We start from the raw sequence: 25,325 nt of genomic DNA on the forward strand, positions 1-25,325 counted from the left end.
TTCAGTCTAAGAAGTTTTTACTTTTGGTTTTTAATAGGAGAATTTGGTTCTTGGAAATTTGGTCCTGATCATTGTAAAGTCACTCAGCCACTCTAGATACACCATGTCCTTGTAGCTCTCAAAGTGTAGGTCTTCAGCTCTGGGCTTTATTTCTATATACGATTTTTCCAACTAGATGATGGCTTGGAAGATAGTAATAAATGCTCCCGTTACTCAGTGGTTATTCAAGGGGTTAGGTGGTGGCAATAGCAGAGCAGTGACAAAGTTTTACTCTGTAGTAGGAGGGGAGGCCCAAGCCTTGCTCTGCATACACGCCAACGGCCATTCATGACCAGACCGCTCATTTCCCACTACCTGCTTGTTTGAGTTGGGGAGTCGACTTGAGCTACATCACATCTTGTGTGTGTCTCTGGCGATGAACATCATTTATCCAGGCTATCTCAATATGCTAACTAGCTTTTGTTGCACTCCCAGCTCTGATTTTAGGTGGATATATTCCAGATTTTAGACTTCAATAAAGCTTGGGCTCTTTAAGATGAAAATTGTATTATTTGCTCTCCAAGGATTTATCAGGTAGTCAAGTCACATAACTTATCTGTTTCCTGAGAACTGAGTTCCTGTTCCGCATAATCCCAAGTTTGAATTGAGAATTTAGTTTCCATACAAAGTCATAGTTGCTGGGCATATCCTTGGTAGAAAGCTCTATTTTAGAATATTTGAGGATACATTTTTTGTTTGACTGTGTTCACATAGTGTGTCTACTAATTGGAATTAAAAGTATATTTTCCAGTGTAAGCCTTGCTCTAACGGATAGTCAGTTGGGATATTCCTAAAAGAGAGAAAACCCATTAAACTTGAATCTTCAATCAGGAAAATAAAAATCAAAGAAATTGTGGTTTGGTGTTTGGTTTTTTTTTAGGTGGGTTCTTCAAGCAGACAAATTAAGCACTTATTAATATTCCAGATTTTCTTATCCATTTTCTAGTCAGGCCAATGCTTACTTCTTGCATCTCTGATTACTGGGACTCCTCCTCTGTAATTAACTTCTGAAGTAATTTTTAAATGCTGTGTTCTATTTACTTCCAGTAGTTATCAGATGACATGTTCTGCCCTTTAGCAGTAGTTTATACACATTATGCATAGCTAGAATAAACTAATCTGTTGCCTTTCAGTGTCCAGCCCAATGAGGCAGTGAGTCAGCGCACGTTCACTTCATGAGGAGTGGAAGATGCACAGCATGAGCAGAGAACCATTCAGCTTACTGGCTCAAGCTCTAAATAAATAAGCTGCGCTTTCAGGTTTTTATTTTGGCAGTTTATGTAAAATGTACAAGTACTGAACTCTTGCAAACACCTGAATGCCAAAGATAACAGCTTTGCTAAAGAAGCACAGCTTTCTCCCAATTGATCCCTCCATTGATTGACTGAAAAAATTGGAGGTTTTTTCCCCCCATGGGATCTCACTGAACACTTTTGGCTGAAGTATCTGTTGTTGATGACTTGCCTTCCAGTGGACAGCCTTGCGGTGTGGGTCTGGGGCTGGGTTTGGAGGATGTAGGTTCACTTCCTCCCCTGGTTTGGGCTTTCCCTCACCTTTTGAAGCTGTTCCACCTTGCACAGAATATTTAACTCTTCAGCCAGGGATAAGGAGCATATTACCCAACGTCTTGATGCACTTTTGATCAGACATCGAGCTGGGATGTGGTACGCATACGGTTGGACTTGATGATCTTAGACGTCTTTTCCAACCTTAAAGATTCTATGATTCTATAATTCTATGAATGAGCAGGGTCTGAACATACGAGCAGGTAAGACCATAATAAATTGAGTGCCAGGTGGATCAGCTTTACAGCTTTGATACTCAACCATTTTGACAAGTCTTTTCCTACTGGACTTTTGCTACAAACATATATAAGTTTGCAGCAATTAGTAACTTTATGTAAGAAAAACACCAGATATATGTTCAAATAAACAAAATATACAATGTAAAGAAAACTTAACAATTTTTACTTACTTTCTTTGTTTTGTCCATTGCCTTCAGTATGGTTATGTTTAAGTCTTCCAAGACAGATAGAACGTTTTCATACTCTCCTAAGTGCTGGGAAAAATATTCTAAAAGAAGAAAAACCACATCACCTATTAATGAACTAAAAAATCACTATGTCATTAAATATCAATTTTATCAAGTCTGAATTCAGTTATGGTATTATTAACTATCTGAATATATAAAATGAACAAGAGTTATAATGAAAAGGATTATTTTATTTTTAAATTTTGTATTCTTTCCCCTCAAAATCATTCCTGGAGTACTTAAAAAAATAAATCAGTGTTTCAAACACTTTCTTTCAATAAATGAGTTGCCAAATTGACAAAAATTTAGAATATCAGTTTGAGAGCTGAAACAGACTTATTTTTGAAATATCTACATTTTCTTTCTGAACTAGATTTTCAGCTTAACAGTCTACTTTACAGTTACTAGCAGGAAATGAAGTTTTCATGTGTATGTACTAAATCTGATTATATTGATACAAAAATGAATAATTCTGTTAAAGGCCTTAGAGAAGATAAGATCAAGTGGGGGCTGCTGTGAGTCGGGGTCAGCTGAGACCAGTTGTTTTCTCTCTGAGAAGCAAAGAGACGATGAGTTGGCCGGATAAGCTTCTAGTCCCAGGTACTGTGATTATGCTTTCAACAAATATGATGCATGCAAAATACTTTTAACAAAAATCTCGGAAATAATGTAAGTTGCGGGATGTCTTTGTGTAGCTGCTCAAAGCAAAGGACATATTAACAGAAAGCCCTCATGTAAAATCAGGGGGTATAATTCAATCAGAGGAATTACGGCAAGAGGAGGAGGCAAACCTGGGAAATCATCACCTGAGTTCCCGTTTGGTCAATGTGGCAAAATACAATAGAGGGAGGCACAGGAAGGAAAAAGTGTGAGAAAAGACAGACAGATAGAAAGAATTCAAAGCTAGAGGCTGTATTAGACAAGGCATTCAGACATCAGATCACCTGGAAGAGCATGAAAAAACAACATCTAAATGGCAGACTGGAAGAACAAGATTAGATAGGAGCTTTTCGAAATAATAACTAGCAATACTTTGAGGCTTTTAAGGGGTCAGTTTGAGCTTCTCAGGGCAGTCATGAAAGCATAAGGTTTCAGGAGTGCTGTGACATAACCTGGTATTGCTGAGAGGTTGAATGAAATGATTTAGAATGAAAATGTATTGTGAATTAGTATCCTGCAAGTGAAGCTTCGTTTCTGAGGAGAACTGAGATAACTCGGAAAGAGCTTTATAATCACTAGCTTAAACATGTGTTGAGTAAACTCAGTACCAGATTCACAGATGAGAAGCACCCTAGTGGCACCCTATGAAAGACTTAAAAGGCAGCTGAAGCAGCCCATATTTAACCAAAACAGACAGTAAACAGAGCCCGTGCCAGGCTGAGATCTTCCTCAGCCCTCTGGCCTGCCCGAGGTGGCTGGTGGGGTCAAGCGCTGAGCAAATCTGTAAGCCTCCGGTGCAACATCAACAGCAGTAAATCTCTTGTGGAACAAACCCCCCTGCCTTCCTTGGCCAGTTCTATACATTTTTGGCCAGATTCTCAGCCAGCAGAAGTTGTCACAGCCCAATTCACTTCATCTGAGTCTCTTGCCATATATTTATAAGCCACAGGCTGAAGTGCCTCTCACTGGGTTCTTGGCCATGCGTAGAGTTATCTTGTGGGTGAGTAAATGAGATGGCATTTGACTTGACAGAGTTTTCAGCTTTTGTAGCTCTCCAACATTGTCGACCATTAGAAAATTTATCAGGCTGCCATTTTTTGACATCTTTCCCTCAGAACTAGGTTGGTTTTGGCAAGTAGAAATGTTTTTTTGACATTTTGTGGGAAGATTTGCATGAGCTTTCTGTGATTTGTTTTCTGCTGCAAGCAGCACTCCTAAATCACGTGCCGTAAGATCAGCTGGAGAGCAAGCAGGCTTTTGGGGAAATGACTCACAGCCCAGAATGGGGCGCAGAAATGTGTAACTGGGCCAAATTCTAGGCCTTGCAGGAGTTTTTTATGATGAAGGATAATAGAACTTGTCAAACCGCTGTTCTCACTGGCTCAAGTTGGAGGAGAGTAATGAACTTTCCTCCAGTAGGGTACTAAGATGACAATCTCTTTCAAAATTGCCAAAGCACTCCTCATACCTCTGAAAGCAATGAACTAACTAGAAAAAATCTCACATGAAAGGGAAATGAAATAAAATAAAATAAAAGGTATCTATCTTTACAGAAGAACAGATCTTGAAGCTCAGCGAATGTGAAGTATTGATTAGGAAAAATATTTTCAAAGTAATTTCTGCATGTAATGGATGAGAGTCTGAAAGATTATAAACCATCTGCATTCCCCCAAGAGTTCTTTCAATGGAAATTTTTTTGCATTTGAGCTACAAAGATTAAACAGAAAAACAATCATATCACATGGTACATTCACTTGCACAGGGCTGCTGCAGGCACAGATTATCTCCTTGCCAAAAAAATAAAAGGAACTTACCACAGAGCTCTTCTGTGTCAAGATTGCTGGAAAGACAAGAGGACAGAAGGTTAGTGAGCTTAGCAATGTTTCTTGCTGGATTGGTAACTAGTAGGACTCAATATCAACCTGACTGGGATATGAAACTTCCCTGCTGGGGCTGTAGCAGGAGATGCGAGTGCCTGGCCCTGGCTGGCCTTTCTCTGCTGCCTTAGGTAGGCTTGTCCGAAGCTGAAGGCTGTAGCTGGCAGCAGGCGCAGCCTCCCTTCCTGATAACATTCCCACTGGCACCTTCCTACTCACTGCCAGCCCCCTTTGAAGTTCCTCACCTAGCCTTTGGGCATCATGATGCGGTTACTGCTCCTCAGGCTTTACACACTTGCTCCTAGTGCTGGCAGAAATCCATCTAAACACCAGAAATTGGTTTTTTTTTTCCCCACACCTTTCAGCCTGTACTCCTGTGGCTGTCATGCTGGACAGCATGGCTCGAAGAGCTTGACGCTCCATGCTAAACAAGGGAAAAACCCAACAGACTTCTGTTTGCAGTCTTCACCAGGCAGTAGTGCTCCACAGGAGAGACAGTACAGCAGGAGGATGAAACCAGACATAGCCCATCAGCACACGTGGTTTCTAAGTCTTTCTGGCCATACAAAACTGTTTCACCAGTACTAACTTCAGCAAAATCAGTGATGTGAAAAGAATAGCTGTATTGCCATATTCCCATATAAATGCATACGTGTATGCAAGGATTCCATACAATTCAAAACTGTTCACTTCAAACAGATTTCATCTTAATCAACTCTTAAGCAATATTTTCTCTCTGAGGCTTTAATAGTCAAAAGATAAACCATTTGACCTACAGCTCAATTCTGAAAGTTAGCATATTGACTTTCTTCCAAGGAGGAGAAGAAACTGATTATTAACGAAACTTAAAAGCATGAATGTCCTTTTTGAATCTTGCTGAGGGGTGAATATTGAACGGCTGATTGCACTTTGGATTTTTTCACTTATCTTTTCAATGGGCTTTTTTTATTGACCTTTTAATAAAATGATGACACAGTATTATCTTAAAGTCACTTTCACCAATGCTAACTTCCATACATCTGGCTTTTATTTCATGAGAGAGAAAGACAGAAATTGCATCATCCTGGGTTGTCACAAACTTGCATACTCAGGGCTATAAAACTTCTGAACGCTTTTAATTGATGATGTAAATGAGATTTTCCCACAACTTTTATTAACTAAAGGTGACCTGATCTGCACTTGAACAGGCCTAGTTGGATGCCTACAAATAGGTCTTGCATCTGATTTTTCCAATGAAATTGGTGGCAGGTATAATGAAATGCATAGTAAGAATCAGTGCTGAAGCTGAGAAACTTAACTCTTAGGTTAACAGATGCTCACTCCTTGAATGCAAACTGAAACCTTGAAAGCTGGGAAGTTGCCTGAGTCAAAAAGCAGTGACAGAATATGATGATGTTAAATGACAGGAGTTTGCCGTTAAGATGCCTAGTCTTTATTCATTGTCCCTGCATTTTTTGCCCATTCACATCATCTGCCCTACTGTCTTCTCTTTGTAAAAGACATTTCTGCATTTCTTAATGTACAGCTCAATAACTGTGTTTAAAACAGCCTTCCACATTGTTAGCCAGTCAAATTCAGGCTCTCTCTTAAAATTTCCTGATAAAAATCCATTCTGGTCCTTGTTCTTCTGCAGTATCCTCAGCAGTGTGGTAGCGATATAGTAAGGGAGTCGCTCAGAGGCTTCAGCGTTGCTGTCATCAGAACATCGCTGTTAGTCCTATTGACAGAAGCGATGCAGCTGCAAATGGACTATGAGAAAAATGAAAAAGTATTTGGGTGCTGAATTCATTTTCAATTAGAATTGGGCACCTGAACAACGAGAAAATTATTGTCCAAAGTGATTTGTGCAGCAGCTTTCAGGGAGCCTGTGACAGAGAATGGAAATGACATAAAGAGCATGGATTTCAGTCTAGCATATTCGTGATATTTCCTTCTCCATTATAAATATCTTCTGAGGCTCCATTGTTCTTGGCATCCTATTTAATGCTGTTCTACGCAGGGAAACTATAATTTTGTGTCATTGATTATTTCATTCTCTCAGAAATAATAACATGCTGCTTCAAACACAGTCATGAACAAACCTAGAAATTCTTTTTCCGTATACAAACAATTATGAGCTCCCTGCAGGATGCTGCAGAAGCAATTAAAGAAGTTTGGAACATATCTAATAGTACAGGAGTGAGGTGCACGCTAGAGGGTTCTGCAATGCAACACTCAGGTTTATAGTGGGCACCTGTTCATCCTTTCACTGGGTACATATGCCACGGATGCTTCAGCTTAGACCTATAATCTGGCAACGCTGAACATGTTATTTGCAATGTTTGCTGGGTGACTCACATCCAGATGCCAGCATGCCACTCCTGATAAGCGCACCCAAAGCATAAGGTGCAGCCGAATGCATTCACGTCATGTCGCACAATCATTTTTTTACACTTCTGCTCTCAATTTGCTTTCTGACTACTAAATACAGTCCTTTTACATGGCTGACTTTGTGTCTAAAATGTTCCCTACCTAATACCGTAAGCTGTTTTTAAAGGACTATTACAAATATTCCACTGAGCAGTCCTGATCCCTGCAAAGCTGATCGTACCTGTTGCTCAGTGACAGACACATAAGCAAATTCACTTGAATGAACTGTGGCAAAAGTGACCATTTGTGGTACCCCTGGAAGTGGCCCAAAATGTAGGAGCACAAAGCAGCTGTGATCACGCTCTCGTTCTGCCCACCACAGTCAGCTGTGGACTGGGGCCAGCCAGGGAGGAGGGAAGGTTAAAGCTATTCCACCCATCCACAGCCCCATCCGCTGACCTGAGACATAGCATTCTCTGGGATGAAAGGCGCCTCTAGGCAGAAGTACTAGCAGAAGATCTGTGTATTTTCCCTGAACCACAAGAAGAGGCGATGACATCTCTTCAGCACCGTAATTGCATATAAAGTATGGACCCTGACATCTAAAGCAGTTATAGTATTGGATTCTTCGATAAAATATGAAAGACTTTATGAACTAACCTAATTTAGGAAATTCATTGCCATGACTATCATTGCTGGAGAAAAAGAATGCTTTCTTCTTCAGATCTCTCCTCATTCTCAGATATGTGAAGGATTTATTTCAGAGGCTTGAACCAACTCTTTCTTGGACATTCCATTTGCATGTGTCTCTGCTAAATTTGGTTTTAGGGAGGAAAGTTTGAGACTGGTATCTCCTATTTTTAAGTAGAAGCATATAATTTGTGACTGAAAGGAATTAAGTGTTACTTAGACTGTGCAAGGGTAACTGAATAGTCATCATGGACAATCTCAGCCAAAAAGCTGTAAGCTCTTTGCAACAAGAAAGCCTGCATACCATCCCACTTCAAGTCAGCAAAACAAGTGCTCCAACAGAACTGAGAGTGTTGTGCAAAGGAGCTTTATGTGAGCACTTCCATTTTAAGGATACTCTGTTTCACAGCTCCTTTGCAATAGCAAAGAGTTTTTAGCTCAGGTTTGTTCGAGGTTTCTTACCAGTGGAGGCAAAACTGCCTTTTGCCATCAGTAGGATGCGGTGTTGGGACAAGCCCAGGCTTTGGCCTCTGGCCACAGAAATGGGAGAGGAAGAAGAAGGGCCAAAAGTGGGACAGAGCTCCTGGGGCTGGTCCCTGGGAAGCCAGCCTTCCTGCTGCCCCAGGGACACTGCTGCTCTTCACCCCCAGGGCTAGCTGGACTGGGCACCCTCTGGCCTCTCAAATGTGGCATCCAGCTTGGCTTTCTGGGCTCTGATAGTGGGGTCACGGCTGTTTTAGTGTCCCACATTTTGCTGCACTAAATAATTGCCTAGTTTGCTTATGCTTAGCTCCAGGCCAAGTGATAACTTCAGAATCGTCACTCACTGCTCTGAGCGTGGCAGGACTACAGGAGAGAATAAAGTCATTTGTACTGAGTAACAACTCGTCCGACAAAAACCCAGCGTAGTTCTTTGCATTAGGCAATGATTCACAGGGATGCAATGACAACGTAACAGGCTACCCACCTTAATCACCCTAGCTATCACAGTCTCTGTGTTGCTAAAAGTCTTAATAATATTATTAAAAGTTGCTGTGCGGGTTAAAATCTGTCAAGAACTGTACAAGGGCTACAGAGCTATGGTTTTTTTAGCAGTCTGAATCACACCAACCTAAACAAAGAGATGAGAGGCAATGTCATGGTGGCTCTTTTGCCACAAGGAGCAACGTTCAGAGTTTTCACCCTGTAGAAGATGATAATGTTTCAACTTCTGGTTTTGTCAAAAAATGATTTTTTTTTTTAAACTGAGATTAAAATATTTGTTGTTACACATTTATTTGGGTTTATTAAACTCCTTGGAAATGCACATATTGATAGATACCAAATCTGCTGTGGTTCTCTGGGAAACCCAGATCATGGAAGGGAGTAGGCCCTCAAACTACACCTACCATTAAGCATTGAGCTCACTGCTAGGAAGCCAATGTTGTCTTCTGAAGAACCGAACTGAAACATTCTAGGTCAGCTCCATTTAGGTCAATGCAATTGAAACTACCCATTACCGTTTGATTTTCCCAGTGTGAGTGACTCTCATTTTTTCTGCAGAAAGCTGAATTTCCCATTAAAAATAACCATTCATATGGAAAAATTTCAGGCAAGTCTATTTGCAGTTTGTCTGTCTGACCAAAGATCTGTTAGCATCAGGATTGTGTAAATCATTCTCAGTGAACTTGTTTTGTTCAGTCATGAAATAGTAAACTGTATAATCAGCTCATTCTGACCAGTATCTTGCCTCTTTCTCTGTAGTTCCTTTACAAACTGATTTCTGTAGCTATTGTCTTGAAAAGTCTGAGTTAGAGCAAATAGCTGCAATTATGTCTCTTAAATAGCAGCAAGCACAGCTTTCTGATGTCAGTGCTGCACCATGTGCCTGAAATTCTCATTTTCTTATTTAATTTAAAAGATCTAGTTTTAAAAAATGGTCAAACCCCAATATATTATTTTCCTCCTGCAATTTTTTGCATTCAGTAGTTGCTTTTTAGAAAAAACACTTTTCACTCATCTGCAGTTCACCTAATTAAAGACCTTATCTGTGTCTCGTGCTGTTTTTAATAAATCTTTTTTTTCCTCATTGTACTTAGAAGTTAATTATTTTTTCTGTGTGCTTGTATCGAACCATGATAAATCAGCAATAGCATGAGACTAAAATACACCTTCCAGCTGAAACAAAAGAAAACCATCCAAAGCATAGATAATTACTATCCTTCAACTACTGTTAAACTACTGAGGGTTTCTCATTATTATCTTTACAATCAGAGTCTTCAAGGAAGCACTGTGGTCCCATCTAACATGCATTTAATTTTAGTTTCAGTGCAGAGCACTGGGCTGCAGGCTAATGCAGTCGGGTGGGTTCCCACGATTGCAAGGATAACGCTAACCAACCTCTTGCTCTCAGACATCAAATTGGCATCCTTTTGGAGCTTGCTATTAGGGCAGATGACATCAGCATTTCTCTTTTGACCCAAGGGAGAAACTAGGGCTCTGCTAATGAAGACCTGGGCAGGTGGGAGGGAGGTGGATTTGGGGCTCAGAGTCCTAAATGTAGATGTCACTACGTGTACTGGGTGTCCAACCTCCCCTGCCCAGCAAAGGAGCCCCAGTGGAGTTGGGGGCTTCTCAGTGAACCAGCTGGCAGGAGCCTGAGTAATTGAATATAACCCAGGCATTAAGTGTTGTTTCAGATGCTCTAGCATTTCTCCCACCACCCATGTCCCAACTGCATCTCCTATGCCACCCTGTCCACCTTGGGCTCGTGTTTCAGATGGGAGTATTGTAAAGGCCTTGTGCCTGGGCAACAGTGCTGAAGCCTGGGTGAGCAGTATTACTTCTCAGGTGACTTCATAAACCAGAACCAGACCCTTAGACACCCTGCTGATAGGTACACATGCAAGGGTAGATGTGTCTCCATAGTGCCAAGTCCCATCCCTACATGTGCAATACACACAGCATGACAGACTCTCTCAAATGGCCAACACAAGCTCAGAGCTGCAGGTGTCCAAGACTGCCAGGTCCTCACCAAACTCGTCTCCGGCTTGTGCATAGTTTATCTTCTTTAGATTGTGCCACATGCAAAAACTTAATGGGATACCTGCCTTTGGGAGGTTGCCTCAGGTCTGTCTCAATAGTTCTAGCATCCCTCCTACCCTGTAACTAAGGTCCTGGATGAGGACTTCATTTTACCAATGAGAAAAGTGAGAAAAACAAGTCTGATTCCCCACTGACTCATATGAGTCAGTAATCAGTGAAGCGTTTATCGCAGTATCTCTCCAGCAGTGCTACAGACTGAATCCCCTCGAGATCCTCTGCATATCTCTTAGTTTGTAACTTTGCCAAATCTTCTCATTATCTTCTGACACCTTTTCCCTGAGGATGCCATTATGCAAAAACAATTTCCATGAAAGTTATGAGTGGGGGGAGGGAAGAGAGAAGGATAAGACTAAAAGGGAGGTTTACGTTTGCAACGACTGCTAAAACCTATTCACTAAACCATTAACCACGTCAAAGATTCTTGCTCTGCTGAAACGTGGGCTCATCAGACTTGACATTAAAATTGACCAGGGGCAGATTTACCAAAGAAATTAGCTGTAAAAGCGCTCACCCCATAAGCCACAAATTTCAAACGTTTCCTGCATACTTGTTTCCATGTATAAAATGACCTGTGCTGCTGATACTTTTCTCTACTTTCAGTACAATTATTCAGGCAATAACACATGTAAACAAGACAGCTGTACTTCCAACGATCTACCTCCTCTGAAGCAAAACTGTGCTGCAATACTGTCTTGCAGGCAAGCTGTTTAGCATTCAATAGACAGATGTGAAGTCCAGGTAATGCAATTCATTAATTGTTTAGAGAATGCTAATTGGGAGTTTAAATAGTTTCTTCAGCAGTATTACAACTCCCAGGCAGCTGCACTGAACATATGCACACATTGGATTTAGAAACTGGATGAGAGCTCACAGAAATGTTAGATACAAACTAGGTAGTAGGAATGATGCTCACATTGTTAAAGTACTTAAAATACCAAGTTTACAATAAAAATACCACTTTTGTTCCTGATTAGATGCAAATATGGGAGGAAGAAGATCTTCAGATTTGGGTTTGGTGTATACATCATAATTTAGTGATTCATAAGGGCCAAGAAATAAAATAGCAATGAAAATAACACCAAAAAATTCTTCAATATTTTTCAAGTTGAAAGTCAGCAAAAGCCAGTCACATTCAATGATTCTTCTTCGTATTTAATCTGTAAAATATTCTTGTGCTACAATCTGCTCCTAAAAATAGTGCTCAGGAGAATATGTTCAGAAACACAATGCTTAAGGTTGCAAAACAAATCCACTCTTCTCTCCTCAGCCTTAAACTTCCTAGATATTGTTTTGTAAAAGCCTGCAATTTTTGAAAACAGGAAGTGTTTCTTGTAGTTAACATCATCAGCTCACTTCTGTCTTCAGGTGGCTTTGAGCATCAGTCACTGATAGCCTTTGCCTTGAGCTGTGTGTTGTGATTTACACTTGTGTCATGATAGTACAAATTGCTACCCAACCAAAATGAGCGTTTCACGTTTACTTGATCAAGGAGTTAGTAACTAGGATGCTCCAAGACAGCAGAGCATGTGGGTCTTCGGCTTCAAAATTACTTCAGCTATGACCTGCAGACCATGTCCTCCATGAGCTGTGTGTTGTCACCCTCCTTGTTGGCTGTGGGAAAGACTTCTGGTGACTTTGCAGCACCTACATTTGCCTCCAACACCCTTCGCATTGCTCCCACCAGCCCTGCAGGGCCTCGCTGAGCACTGCAGAGCTTGGAGATGAGGTTGGGGAGGGGAGAGAGGAGTGAGAAACCACACCAGGCTTCCTTCACCCTCACAAAACTCCTCTGAAAAGGTCAACTCAGTTTTCACGTAGAATGCATGGAGTGTTTTTGAGGGCTCAGGACAAGGACTGACAAGCTCCCAACTGTTGCATTATGTATGTATGACATAGATGTTATGTCAAATATGTGTCAAATCAGGAGGCAAAGATAAGCTCTTCCTCTTCCTCCTTCCCTTCTCACAGCCATCCTCTCATGTTGGTCTAACTTGTGCTGTGGTGGCTCGACTCCTACCCAACACGATGTGGGGATCTACCTTGCCTTCCTGATACCTTCAACAGAGCTTAAGATGTTGCCGGAATGCTTATAGTGTGCTTATTTCTGGGCTATCTGCAAAACACTTAAGCCATTATGAATAAGGGGAAGAAGGGTCATTGTCCAACTCAAGGATGAAGCTTAATTCTTTAATAATCATTACTGTTAATTCCTTGCCTATACTTTCTTCTTTTTTTTTTTTTCCCCCCAAGGGTCTTTAAATACAAGACATTGTTTTGCAGTAGATGCAAGTGCTACGTGCTGCATGCTAGGAAATGAAAACCTGGAGACCTGGCTGTAAGAGCCCAGAACTAATCACTGCTGAATTGATGCAAAGCCTTTTCGTACCCTGGCAGAGAGAGGGTGTCTGAGTGGGGACTCTCCATAACAGTCTTTTTATACTATTTAATGGTAAGTCATTGAATAGGGATTGCCCAAAGGTTTCAGGACACCCTGGAAAGCACAAACAGAAGTGACTTTCAGTGGAAGTCAAATGCCTAATTGGCTTTCAGCTTCAGTGTAAAATTATGACAATACTGCATTTAAGGAAGAACAGTTAACTGCTACCCCCCTAAAGCAGTCACCTTGTGCTGATTACACATCAGGAATGCTAGCTGTATGGCCTAATCAAAGCAGTCTACTGTCTCTTTTGAAGCACAGTATCTCTGAATAATCAGAGGTTGTTTATTTTACTGAAGAACATCAAAATTAATGTAATGTATGACTTAATTCTTGGTATTATCTCCCTGCCTTGATCAACAAACAGGATACTGACATTCACTGGGTCACTGCATTGGTCCAGTGTCCTCTTACTTCCTTGTGGTCATAGAAGGATTTTTAAAAAAAAAAACAAACCCAAAACCAAAACCCACACACCTATGTTAAGCCCTTGTGAACAGGTATGAGCTAGTTTGCCCGTGGGGGGAATTTCTGTATAACTGTGCACCTAGTAGTTGGCTTTTAAACTCATTATTATATTGGCTTATGGTTCAGTGGACAGAGGACCCCTCCACAAATTTGTTCACAATTTATCTTTGGGATTGCCAGCTCTTACAAATATAATTCTTGTTTTAAAAGAACTTCAGGAAAGGTAAAATATTGTAGCAGTACTAAAATATGGGAAAAAATTATTTCTTTTCGCATGCATCTATTTTGTACCTGATGTATATTAATTTATACATTTGTTTCAGGCTGCATCAAAAGGAAAAAGGAATGGAAGCTAAAACAATCAAGGAATCAGTTTGTACAGTGTGTCTTTACTGGTATTTATTTAATGTTTAAAATGTTATAAAAAGGTAATGCAGATTTTATGAAATAGAAAAAATAACCTGTACGTTCATAAATTGCAAAATATATGTCCAAATGATGTACTGAGGAAAGAACCTTAGCTAATGTAAATTTTCAGTAAAAGCAATGATCTGCCCTGGATGAATAACCTGTACTTTAGGGTCTATAAAAATTGTAAATATAAATTCATCCTGGCATAATGAACTCCCATTCCACCTATCTTTTGGGAACTTTATGTGTTGGTAACTAATTCCTACTCATCTTTTTTCCTGGTGATTACGGTCGATGCAGTACCAATTGACTCTTTTACTTTGCAAAACAGATAACACCTGTCTGCACCAAATAGCAAGGCGCAGAGATCATAGCCAGTTAGGCAGACACAACCTTCATTACTGGGAAGTTAAACCCCCTATTATTTGCCCTGCTATCACATTGAGAATGGTAATTGCTCATTTTAGCGGTCTTCCATAGCCTATCTGTTCTGTTACAGGTATGTTACATTAGCTTGGCTTGGTCTTTTTAAAAGTTAATAATCTTCTAAATGTCTCTTCAACAAGACTGACATTAGGACCCATGTAACAGGGGCTCTTAATACCTGGTTAATTTAGTTCCCTTAAAAGTGTTAAGCCAGTGAAAGTCTTTTATGATTTCAATGGTTTTTTTGAAAGATTGCTGCAGCAGAGCTGAGAAGGGAATTCATATTCCCTGAGCTTATGGACCATGGAAATCACCCCAAGGACATCTCTCCTTTTTTATCTTCAGGCTTTGAAGTACAAAGACTCATGCACACAGACAGTGAGGTTTCGAATGCTGGCAGAGCTAAAAGATTTAACGCAGGTGGAAACAACCCAAAGTCTGCTCTTGTGACAAGCTGGGTATGAAATCTTGAGATACTCTGAGAAACGATCTAGCAGATCATGACATGCTTCCCCAGCCATCTGTCCTAGGCATTTACGTGTAGTGTAAAGCACTGCATAATCTCAATGCTTACGAAATATTTCTGGGATAGGGAACTACAGTCTGCATTTTGTAAATAGTGAAGCACAGAGAAGATAAATGATTTGCCCAGAGTTTGACAGAGTCTGTATTTTAACTGGGTAAGAGAGACAAAATAATCTGTGCAAATCTTCTCCCACTATATACACAACTGAGTAGAATTTCTCACCCTCCCCTACTGAAAACCAGCCATAAACCACTTGGGAAGAATAGGCACAAACCATGATTTTCATTTCATTCCCTTGGGTCATTTGCAAGTGAAAGCATCACAAAATAGGTGGTTTGGGGATTGTTTGATATGTACATGATTATCCTAATGCTTGCATTGCAAAACTTCCCAAGGTTCAATGAACATTTTGCTGCTTTTCTTAGCCAGCTGGTTAATTTGAGACATTTTACATAATCTGCTCTTTTCAGCAAATGCCAGTGAGTAAAGTTTTTCCCTCCTTATTATATCTGCTTCATGTGATTTTTGCTGGAAAGCTATACTAACAAGGAATTTATGTTATACTGCCCAAACTGTTTCTCCTTCCTATATCCATCTGATATTTGGCATGCTACATCTTGCTCCCTGCCTGATGACAAGGTTTTCAAAAGCTTTCAAAGGTGCTAATGGCAAGTCTTTAAAACGTATTTGCCTCTGCTAAAGAGAAAGATCAAGTGGTGTAGAATGCTTTTCAGCTGCAAAGTCAGGCACTAAGCCTTTTATCAGTTAAAGACATCACAAAAAACATACTCTAAAAGCTTCTTGTTGCTGTTTTAAATTTAAGCTTCAGGCATGTTTTCTTATTATCTGTAGCTAGGTTGTACTCTATCACAATGTTAACCAGTCAAAAGAAAGCACCCTTTCTTCTGGTTGGAAAAGGTAATTTAGTAGTCTCCCACCTGTTCAATTCCCTGAAATAGATGAAAATATGATCCTTCACAGTACATATTCTCTGTGACTTTTGTGCCAGGCTTTTTGCCAGGCTTTTCTTGGACAGTGAGAATTATCCCTCCCTCCGATGGCTGCTGTGCCAGATTCATTACCTGTTCTCAGCTTATCTCCCAGGACAAAAACATAATGTTATTCTCACTTTTATTCATATTCTTCAGATCTATATATTCTCTGGTAAAGAGAAAAAGCTATACAAATAATAATAATAATCACAAATAAAAATATTTTACAAATTAAAAAAATATATCTTTACAAATGAAAAGAAAGGAAAAATAGATGTAGAACATCTATCTTTTTTCTTAGAAATCTTACATAGTCATTGAGGATATTTGCCCTTATCAGGATGCTCCCTGACAAATGCAGACAAATGGAATCATAGTAAAATAAAACCAATCATCTCATGCATACATGTAGTAACATGAGGAAGTCCAAAGCTGTATGAACGAATCTTTGTCTCTGAAATGAGTCTTTGCCTCTGGGTTAAAAATTTGCATGAAGGCTCTTAACCTGCAAAGCAAATTCCCATGGTGTTCCCAGAAGCACTTGATTCATTTTGGTAGGATTAGGTAGACTGCATGCATTGTATTTGTTCAAGATCGTATTTGTTTCTCAACCTTTGTCACTGATTTTAAGAAACCTGAGGAAATTGAAATGTTACGCTTACTTCTCCTATACATAGTGCCTATTTATTTAGCAGTATTTCTGCAACCTTCTGCTTTGAATTTCTAGTACATAAGTACTTTTGACAAATTAGGGAAATAGGGGAAATCACAGAAACAGTGACAGATTTCTCTTCTTTTTTTTTATGATAAGAGATAACCTATTTAGAATACTGCTTCTCCTGTGTTGTCTCTATAAGGAAAATGATATATCAGGGAAACTTCTTCCTCTGTCTTTGTTGCATCCTAGTACCAAGAGTCTTCAATACAGCATGGTTTACTGGATGCTTTAGGATGGATTTGGGATTAGGAGTCCAATTCCATATTTCCACTTTGTGCTGGCTTTCGTCTAATGATTTTGGGGAGGTTATGCCTGATTTACAGAAACGTAAGTGAGATCTGAGCTAAAAAACAATCCATAGAGCCATTTAGACATTTACTCCTAGGGGATATATTCCTATGTTTATATGGATTAGGTGCCTATGTGAATGCTTTTTTTTTTTTTTTTTTTTGGGGGGGCGGTTGGAAGAGACCTTAAAAATCATCTAGTTCCAGCCCCCAGGACTGCAGAGCACAGATCTAAGAGAGGATTCCTAACTGTAGGCATTTAATGGTTCAATATAATCACGCAGACAATACTGCTCATGAAAAGTACTTCATACATCTTTATAAACAAGCAGCCAAGCTCTTAAGACAGGAAAGAAACGTGGTTCTGCATATAAACTGCATATTTAAATGGCTTGAAATAAGCAACAGTTTGAATAGTTAATACCTGAATTCATCTAAGTAAGTAATGAATTTTTTACAAAAATATTTGTGTAGTGGCTAATGATAATCTAGAAACTTTTTTAAAATTTTGATATTTATCATCCTGGAAGATGTTCATAAATGATCATAAACTGAGATACGTGCTCCCTAGCATACACTTGTACAGTATTGATCAGATTTCAGACTTCAATTGATTTCTTTCTTCACACTTTCTGGAAAAGGCAAAGTGGTTTAATAATTCCACCTAGGTAGGAGGGAGGCAAAATTTGCAAGGAGAGAGAATATATTCATTAAACTAGCTGATAATGGTAGAAAAAATGGACAAGATTCCAGAAGAATAAGCTTTGAGATGGTTCCTGAGAAAGCCCTCAGCTGGGCTTCCAGGTCTTCTGCTGCAAGGGTAGTTGTCATGTCAATGGCCAGCATCACACCTGGTCATTGACAGGCCTCCAGGGTGATGGGCCTGGGCCAATGGCCAGCATCACACCTGGTCATTGACAGGCCTCCAGGGTGATGGGCCTGGGCCAATGGCCAGCATCACACCTGGTCATTGACAGGCCTCCAGGGTGATGGGCCTGGGCCAATGGCCAGCATCACACCTGGTCATTGACAGGCCTCCAGGGTGATGGGCCTGGGCTCGGGTCGGCGTTTGGGGCTGAGGATACACAACTGTCACGAGAACTGGGTGTTTGTGGAGGAGGAGTGGCAGAAGCTGAGGAAGAGGGGAACAAGGAGCGGTGTGATGCTGACGCAGACATCCAAAGGAGAAAAAGCCATGGAACAGTCACCGTCAGGAAGAAGTATATACAAAATAACAGCATATTGGGTTTTTTTCCCTGTGGGAGATAAAAAAAAAAAACAGAGACACAACAGAGTTTGGCGTTGGATGAGATAAGATCCTGTTAACACTGCTCCTACCTGGGAGCAGGGCTGTGATAGCATCTTAATACTCATTGCTCCACTGTATGCAGCTGAGAAAAACAATACTGATTTACTGTGTACTCGCTCCTTGTAAACAGAATCACAACCCACACCATGATTGCTACATGATGTCTTCATAACATCTTAGCAAAAGCAATAAACGACCTCTCTCCTCAGGACCTTCTCTACCCCAGGAATAGTCCAATTTAAAACCCACTAGTTTAGTAACACCCTCCTAATTAACAGTAAATGGGACACCTGCTGTGAATAACTGCTGATGGCCAGAAAGCAAATAAAAAGGAAATTCATTCTCTTCTTCAGCTATAGAATCACAGCATGGCTGAGGTTGGAAGGGACCTCTGGAGGTCATCTGGTCCAACCCCACCCTGCTCAAGCACAGCCAGTTACATAGGATCATGTCCAGATGGCTTTTCAATATTTCCAAGGATGGAGACTCCACGATCTCTCTGGGCTGGTGCTTGGTCACTCTTACAGTAAAAAAGTGATTCCTGATGTTCAGAGAAAACCTCCTGTGTTTCACTTTGTGCCCATTGTCTCTGGTCCTGTCACTAGGCAACACTGAAAAAAGCCTGGCTCTGTCCTCTTTGCACCCTCCCTTGAGGTATTTATATACATTGATGAGGCTGAGCTCCCCTGAGCCTTCTCTTCTCCAGGCTGAACAGTCCTGGTTCTCTTAACCTTTTTTCATAGGAGAGATGCTGCAGTCCCATAATCATCTTTGTGGCCCATGGTTGGACTCTGTCCAGTATGTCCGTGTATCTTTTGTACTGAGGACCTCAGAACTGCACACTACTCCAGGTGTGGCCTCACCAGTGCTAAATACCAGTGAAGGATCACTTACCTTGGCCTGCTAGCAATATTTTGTCTAATGCAGCCTAGAATACCATTTGCCTTCTTTGTGGCAAGGGCACTTTGCTGGCTCATGTTCTACTTGGTGTCAACCAGGACCCCCAGGTCTTTCTCTGCCAAGCTGCTTTCCAGCTGGATGGCCCTCAGGATATATCAGTGCACAGGGTTGTTCTTCCCCAGGTGCAGGACAGGGCAGCATGACCTTCTGGCATATCAGACACTCCTCCAAGTTTTGTGTCATCAGTAAACTTGTTGAGGGTACACTGCGCCACATCATCCAGATCATTAATGAAGATGTTAAGAAGGAATGGACCCAGTGTTGACCCCTGGGGTACAACACTAGTTACTGGCCTCCACCTGGACCTTGTGCCACTGATCACTACCCTCTGGGCCTGGCCATTCACGCAGTTTTCAATCTACCTTAATCACTGATAAGATGATAAGGAAAAGTTAGCTTAAGAGAGCATGCAATGGCACAAGTTTGGCTCTGTCGAAAGCAATAAGTAAGATTCTTCAAACCCTCAACCTGTGGCCTTGTTAAGCCAAACTGTAATGGAGATGTCCAAACACTAACACAATTACCATGCCAGCACCAGACCAGATGGCTTTTTCTGCTCTTTACTATGATTGCTTCATTCATTTTTTCCCTGCTCAACATCTGCTCCAAAGTATTCATCTCAGACAGTGAATCAGTGGAGTCAAGAATTGAGGAACTCATATTTAAGCCTCAAGGAAGCCACAGACCTTTTCCTTACTATCATGAGTGGGGAACACAGAAGGCATCCAGTTTCCACCCTGTGTTCTCAGTACCCGAATCATATTTATTGGAACATGCGAGTATTTCTACAAGGTTTAGAAACACTTCACATGTACAGTTTAGAGTCATTTGACACAGCTTAGCTTCCTTGAAGCAGTTTTCTTCTTCTAACTTGTTTTCTAAAATCTACCTGATATATTTTTTTTTCTCTTCTCGGGTACAGACAGTAACAGTCGAATTGTAAGAAGGGGACACTTACTCAGTATTGTGTGTATCGATCGTGTGAAAAAGTTCATGCAGTTCTTCTCCACTCAGAACTCCGTCAGCAAAGTAAGCTTTGAATTCATCAAAGGACAGTTTGCCATCGTCTGAAACAATGAAGAAATGGAAAGTGCCTAAGTTTCGTTTACGGTTTTGCTTGTTTACTTTAGGCAGAAGAGGAAGTTATTAAAAAGCCTAGCTCTTCAGATTAAGTGTAGAAAATTTACATATTTGATAAAGACACATAAACCCAATGATCTTAAATGCATCAGCTGTTGTCTCAGAGTTCTCAGTTTGCCTGATAACTCTGTTATTCTTCCTCCTTCTCATCTTTCAAGCAAAAATAATTGGTTTTGGTAAGTCTACTGACAAACACATCAGTACAATCCTGTCTTTGCCCTTATCCCATTCGCTGTGGCTTCTCCCTGTTGTGCCCCACGCTTCCCCTACTTCCTCCATGCCAGTGTCTTCACCTCTGCAAGGAAGATCAGTGACCTCCAGAATCTGAGGGGGACAGAGAAAAACCAGGGAAATGCAAAAGCAAGTATTTGTTGAAGGAACATATTAGTTCAATGAAAATTTCTTGTATCTAGAGCTATCTATTTATTTTCCTTTCCTTTTCCTCCTCTTTCCTCTGCTCTCTTGCTCCCACATGGGATACTGACACTCAAGTGCGCAATTCAATAGCAGCAGGGATCTGACCCTGGCTCTCCTCTCTAGCTAAGGACACTAATCAATACACTACACTGATTTGCAGCATTTTGATTCTCTCTTTCTTCATAAAATACATCTTTCTCAAAAAGCTCTAGGCTTGCTGTGGAATTATCAAAATAAAAGGAAGTTCTACTTTCATGCAATAGGAAGCCAGCTTAGTGTCCTCTTCCACTGGAAAGAATTTCAGCTCATTTTTTTGGTCAGCATAGAAAATAAATTTCTATTTGTCAGCATGTAATTCATCTGGAGATTACACAAAAATTTAGGAATGAGGAAACTGTTTTGGACATATATCAGAGGTCAGTCAAAATCCTCAGATGGATTTTCAGATGGAGTTTGGATTGGCCATGTAATATACAGCGAAGCCCAACTATGAAGAAGTTGACTTTATCTTCCAAGCTTCTGCTGCTCTCATTTGTTTGGGACAAAACCAATCATCACCACGTGGGTCCTGATCATCATCAATAACGTGTTCATGCAGTTAGGAAGTGTCTACAGGACTAATGGGACTCAGAGGGAGGGGTAGTACCATATGATAACATTTGGAAGAACAGTAATGGGTTATACATTAATTCAAGAGGAGTAAGTCCTTATTACAATCTCTACTACATTATTTAGTGGAGTCTCTTTCATCTGGTTCTTAACTAAGCTTTAATTATAGCAAGCCCTTGACTACATGAGACAAAATCCTTGTGCTGAAATGTGTTAAGCAGAGATTAATTCATCTGGTATTTTCAGGATGTTGCCACTTCAGACTGAAGCTTTACCCTCCTTTTGTCAGAACAAACTGCACAACCATCGATGCTTTCTAAAGGGTATTCCAATAAATACTACAGCATTTCATTGAAGAAAGGATCATATTTGTATCTCATTTCATTTACACATGTCTGAAAATCCCAGAGAAGGTGCTATACCGCAGACTTTCCATGCTTACTTTTTTTTTTCATAAGTGACGTCAAATATGTATTGCAATTTAGACAGCCTGTCCTACCCACAGGCCCACAGTGGCCATGGCTGCACTGACAGAAATAGCAGACTTAGGCTCTTGTCTGTTTTGAAAGTAGGACTTTGAGATTCAAGCAGCATTATACTCTGTTAACTCTGGCCTTTGATCATATCCCAAAGGCTATTTAAACAACGGTAAGGCACTGGCACAGGTTGCCCAGAGAAGCTGTGGATGCCCCCTCCCTGGAAGTGTTCAAGGCCAGGTTGGATGGGGCTTTGGGCAACCTGGTCTAGTGGAGGGTGTCCCTGCCCATGGCAGGGGGGTTGGAACTAGATGGTCTTTAAGGTCCCTTCCAACCCAAACCATTCTATGATATGACAGTCAGAACAACTAATTTGTTCCTGTGTATATGATTCAAGGCTGAGAAGAAGGCATCAATTAAAAGAAGAAATCTAAGATAATTCTGTTTGCTGAAATGAACTAGAGCCTGGATGGGGCTTTGAATGACATTGTATAGAAGGTGATGCAAGAAACCAACCAATGCTTGTCAGTAGGATGTTAAAAAAGTGAAAGAAGTTTGTAAATGAAAAGCTGACCCCACGGAAGTCCACAAGATTTCATGAGGGATCCCTCAAAAACAGCTGACATTTGCTTCTGTCCTGAAGAACAAGCGCCCTCTTTTCTTTGCTGTACAGGTATGACTCCAGAAGTGCATGGGTTTGATGAGGTAAATCCATAACTCCATTAAAACAGTTATGGCAATTTGTTCCTCATTGACTAGTGTGTCTGAGTGAGTTTTAAATGCAAGATTGATAATCAGCAAATAAAATCCAAAGAAAAAAGATCCACCTTTTGCTTTAACTTAGAAGTTGGAATGGTTAAACAGTAGTTAAGTAATAATTTATCTAAACTGATTGACCCTTTGGATGAAGCATAGAGGATATTTTCAGAGCCTAGCACTTTGTAACACTGCTTTGGGTAGCACTAAATTTAAGTTCACATGACTCTTTCTCTTCCTTTGGTAACATGCTGAATCACTCATAGGGCACTAAACAACTGTAGAGGATAAGACTAAGATGTCCTAAGCAGCAGACAAATCTACAACATATTGTGGCCTAATTTTGCAGTGGTTAAGAAACTATTGTAAAGGCAGTATCTGAATCCTGTAACTACATGCTGTACTACAGCATGCAGATTTGAAGAGTAGAGCTAAGGAGTTTCCTCACTCTTTTACTTGCTCATATTTCATAGTTTCTTTGACTTGAATATACGGCTTCAAATATGTAATCTTCAAGAGGTTTCAAAATTGGACAAATTGAATGTCTGCTTCAACAAAAACATTATGAAATGTTTAATATGAAAAGACAGATTGTAGCTGGAGATAATCATCATTATGATCAAAATAAAATGTCAAGATCTACAAGAGCTAAAAACCAAGACAGCACAATACTATGTTGAAGGTAGGCAATTTTCTTTGACAGAACTGCCATGATTACCTAATTGAGAATCTAAATACATCTTCCATTTGGCACTGGTTACAGAGAAGGAATATCAAATATTGAGTGTGTTGAAATGAGCTTCTTTTCACGGCTATGCTTCCTTTGGCTCATACAGATACAATCAATTGTTTAATCAAACCGTCTCTGCAGCTTTGAACTTTGCTGGGAAGTGTGATTTGTATGCAAGTTATACAAATACTCAAGAAACTAGTGACTTTTGGCAACTTTTCTGAGATAACATATTATGAGTTTACTCACAGAACAGTCTGGGTATGACACAAAACCTGAAACATCTGTCCATTTATATCTGTTCTTCGGGATCATTGGCTTTACATCAGTCCAGAAAATCAATGATCTGCCAACAGCCAGATTGGGCATTTTATCTATTTTCTTTAAATTTTATCATCCAAGAGCAGACATTGCCTTTTGCTTTATTGCTATTTATTCTCAATAACATCTTGAATGTTATTGACATTGACTGACACATTGCTGAGCATGTTGCTAGCAAAACCCAAAGAGATTTGAACCTATTTGGTTACTTACAGGCTTCATACAGTTAGGTTTACTGAAAAAAGCTCTGGTTCTCCTGGGAACTTCTCTGATTTTGTATAAGGGCAACTGCTTTGCTAGTGCAGCTGGGGACTCAGCCACTGGTGGCCCAGGCCACCCCTGCGCTTCCTCAGTGCTCAGATGAAGCTCAGACCCAACCCCTAACAAGCGCTCCTTGTGCTGTTTAATTGAAGACACATTTGCCTAGCCAGGTTTTTTTTCAAGTGTCAAGAATGGCTTTTATTTTAAAGGGTGCATTACGTATCCTCAGCACAACCTCCCTGAGGCACACCTCACTGCCCTTGGAGTGCCCAGATAAATACTGGTTTACTGTCTGGTTTGAATGCTTCAGAGCAGCTGAGCAGAAACCTTTATTATAGATGTTTCAATCCCTGTCACTGCCAAAGCGACAGGGGATGGATGATTCATGAAAGGCAAACTCCTCTGAAGCCATGCAGCCCTCAGACAAATCAACCTTCAGCAGTGTTTGCCTTGGCAACGTTATCTCAAAGAAGCTGTTTTGCAAGCCTTGCTTGCTTTTGTGTATCTTCTTTGACGTCTTTCAAAAGCGGGGTTTCTTCAAAAACAGGCACAGTTGCCCATCCTCCTTGGAGCCAAAATACTCCTGACTGCCAGACAAAAATATAAACAATAAAATGAAATATATTTGCACAGTGTTTTAGAGGAGCCTTCCTTCAGGTTACAATTGCATTCTTACATTTATTTCAGTAAAATTCACCTCTCTATTGATGAGATGTTTTTATGTGTAAAATAGACCCAAGTGATATCCTCCAGCCAGTCTGCTCCAGAAACACTAGTAATCTCCAGGACACATTCAGGATTGCTTATGACTTCAATAGACAACAGCATATCTGATGAAGGAAAGCCACACACATACTTTCTTTTTGAGTTGAAAGATTACTTTAGTGAGTTAAAAGATATCAAGTAAATAATGAACAAAGACATGTATATATTAGGAGTCTATGTGCCCGAAGACGATGGTAAATGGTGAGTCTGCAGCCAGTGAAGGAAGTTACAGTGATGTAGAGGAGCAGGATGTCTCGCAGAGATGCCAGAAAATGCTGAAGCACAACAAAATAGCTTCCATTCCCACCTATTTTGGGCTTCTTGTTAAGACTGTGAGTTTTTCCTAGCATTTAAACATGCCTGTGGGCTCCACGGACCACCAAAGCAGTCTTTCCGTAGCAGGAGCCACATCAGATAGAGCTTCTGTGACTGAATGGCAGCCCTAGGGCTTATGGCAATTGGAAGAGCCACATGCAAGAGCTTATGGCAATCATAGGGGAAAAACCCCACTGGACTAAAGCTCATCCTGGGGTTCACCTTGGTGGTGAATAAGGGAAACTAATTAGCGCAGAACAATTTTAAAAAC

General features: G+C 40.5%; 1 protein-coding gene across 2 annotated transcripts in view; it reads right to left on the bottom strand.

Moving 5' to 3' along the window:
* The window catches only part of NECAB1 (N-terminal EF-hand calcium binding protein 1), a 70,043-nt gene that overhangs the window by 32,132 nt on the left and 12,586 nt on the right, over positions 1–25,325 (bottom strand). For both annotated transcript variants that reach the window (XM_054816352.1, XM_054816353.1), the window contains 3 exons: positions 20,223–20,331; positions 4,545–4,570; positions 2,014–2,111 (listed from right to left, as the gene is read on the bottom strand). In XM_054816352.1, coding sequence (XP_054672327.1) covers positions 2,014–2,111; positions 4,545–4,570; positions 20,223–20,331 — 233 coding nt within the window. The remainder of the gene's footprint in view (positions 1–2,013; positions 2,112–4,544; positions 4,571–20,222; positions 20,332–25,325) is intronic.

Source organism: Grus americana, chromosome 2, assembly GCF_028858705.1.
Source record: "Grus americana isolate bGruAme1 chromosome 2, bGruAme1.mat, whole genome shotgun sequence".
Taxonomy (NCBI): Eukaryota; Metazoa; Chordata; class Aves; order Gruiformes; family Gruidae; genus Grus; species Grus americana.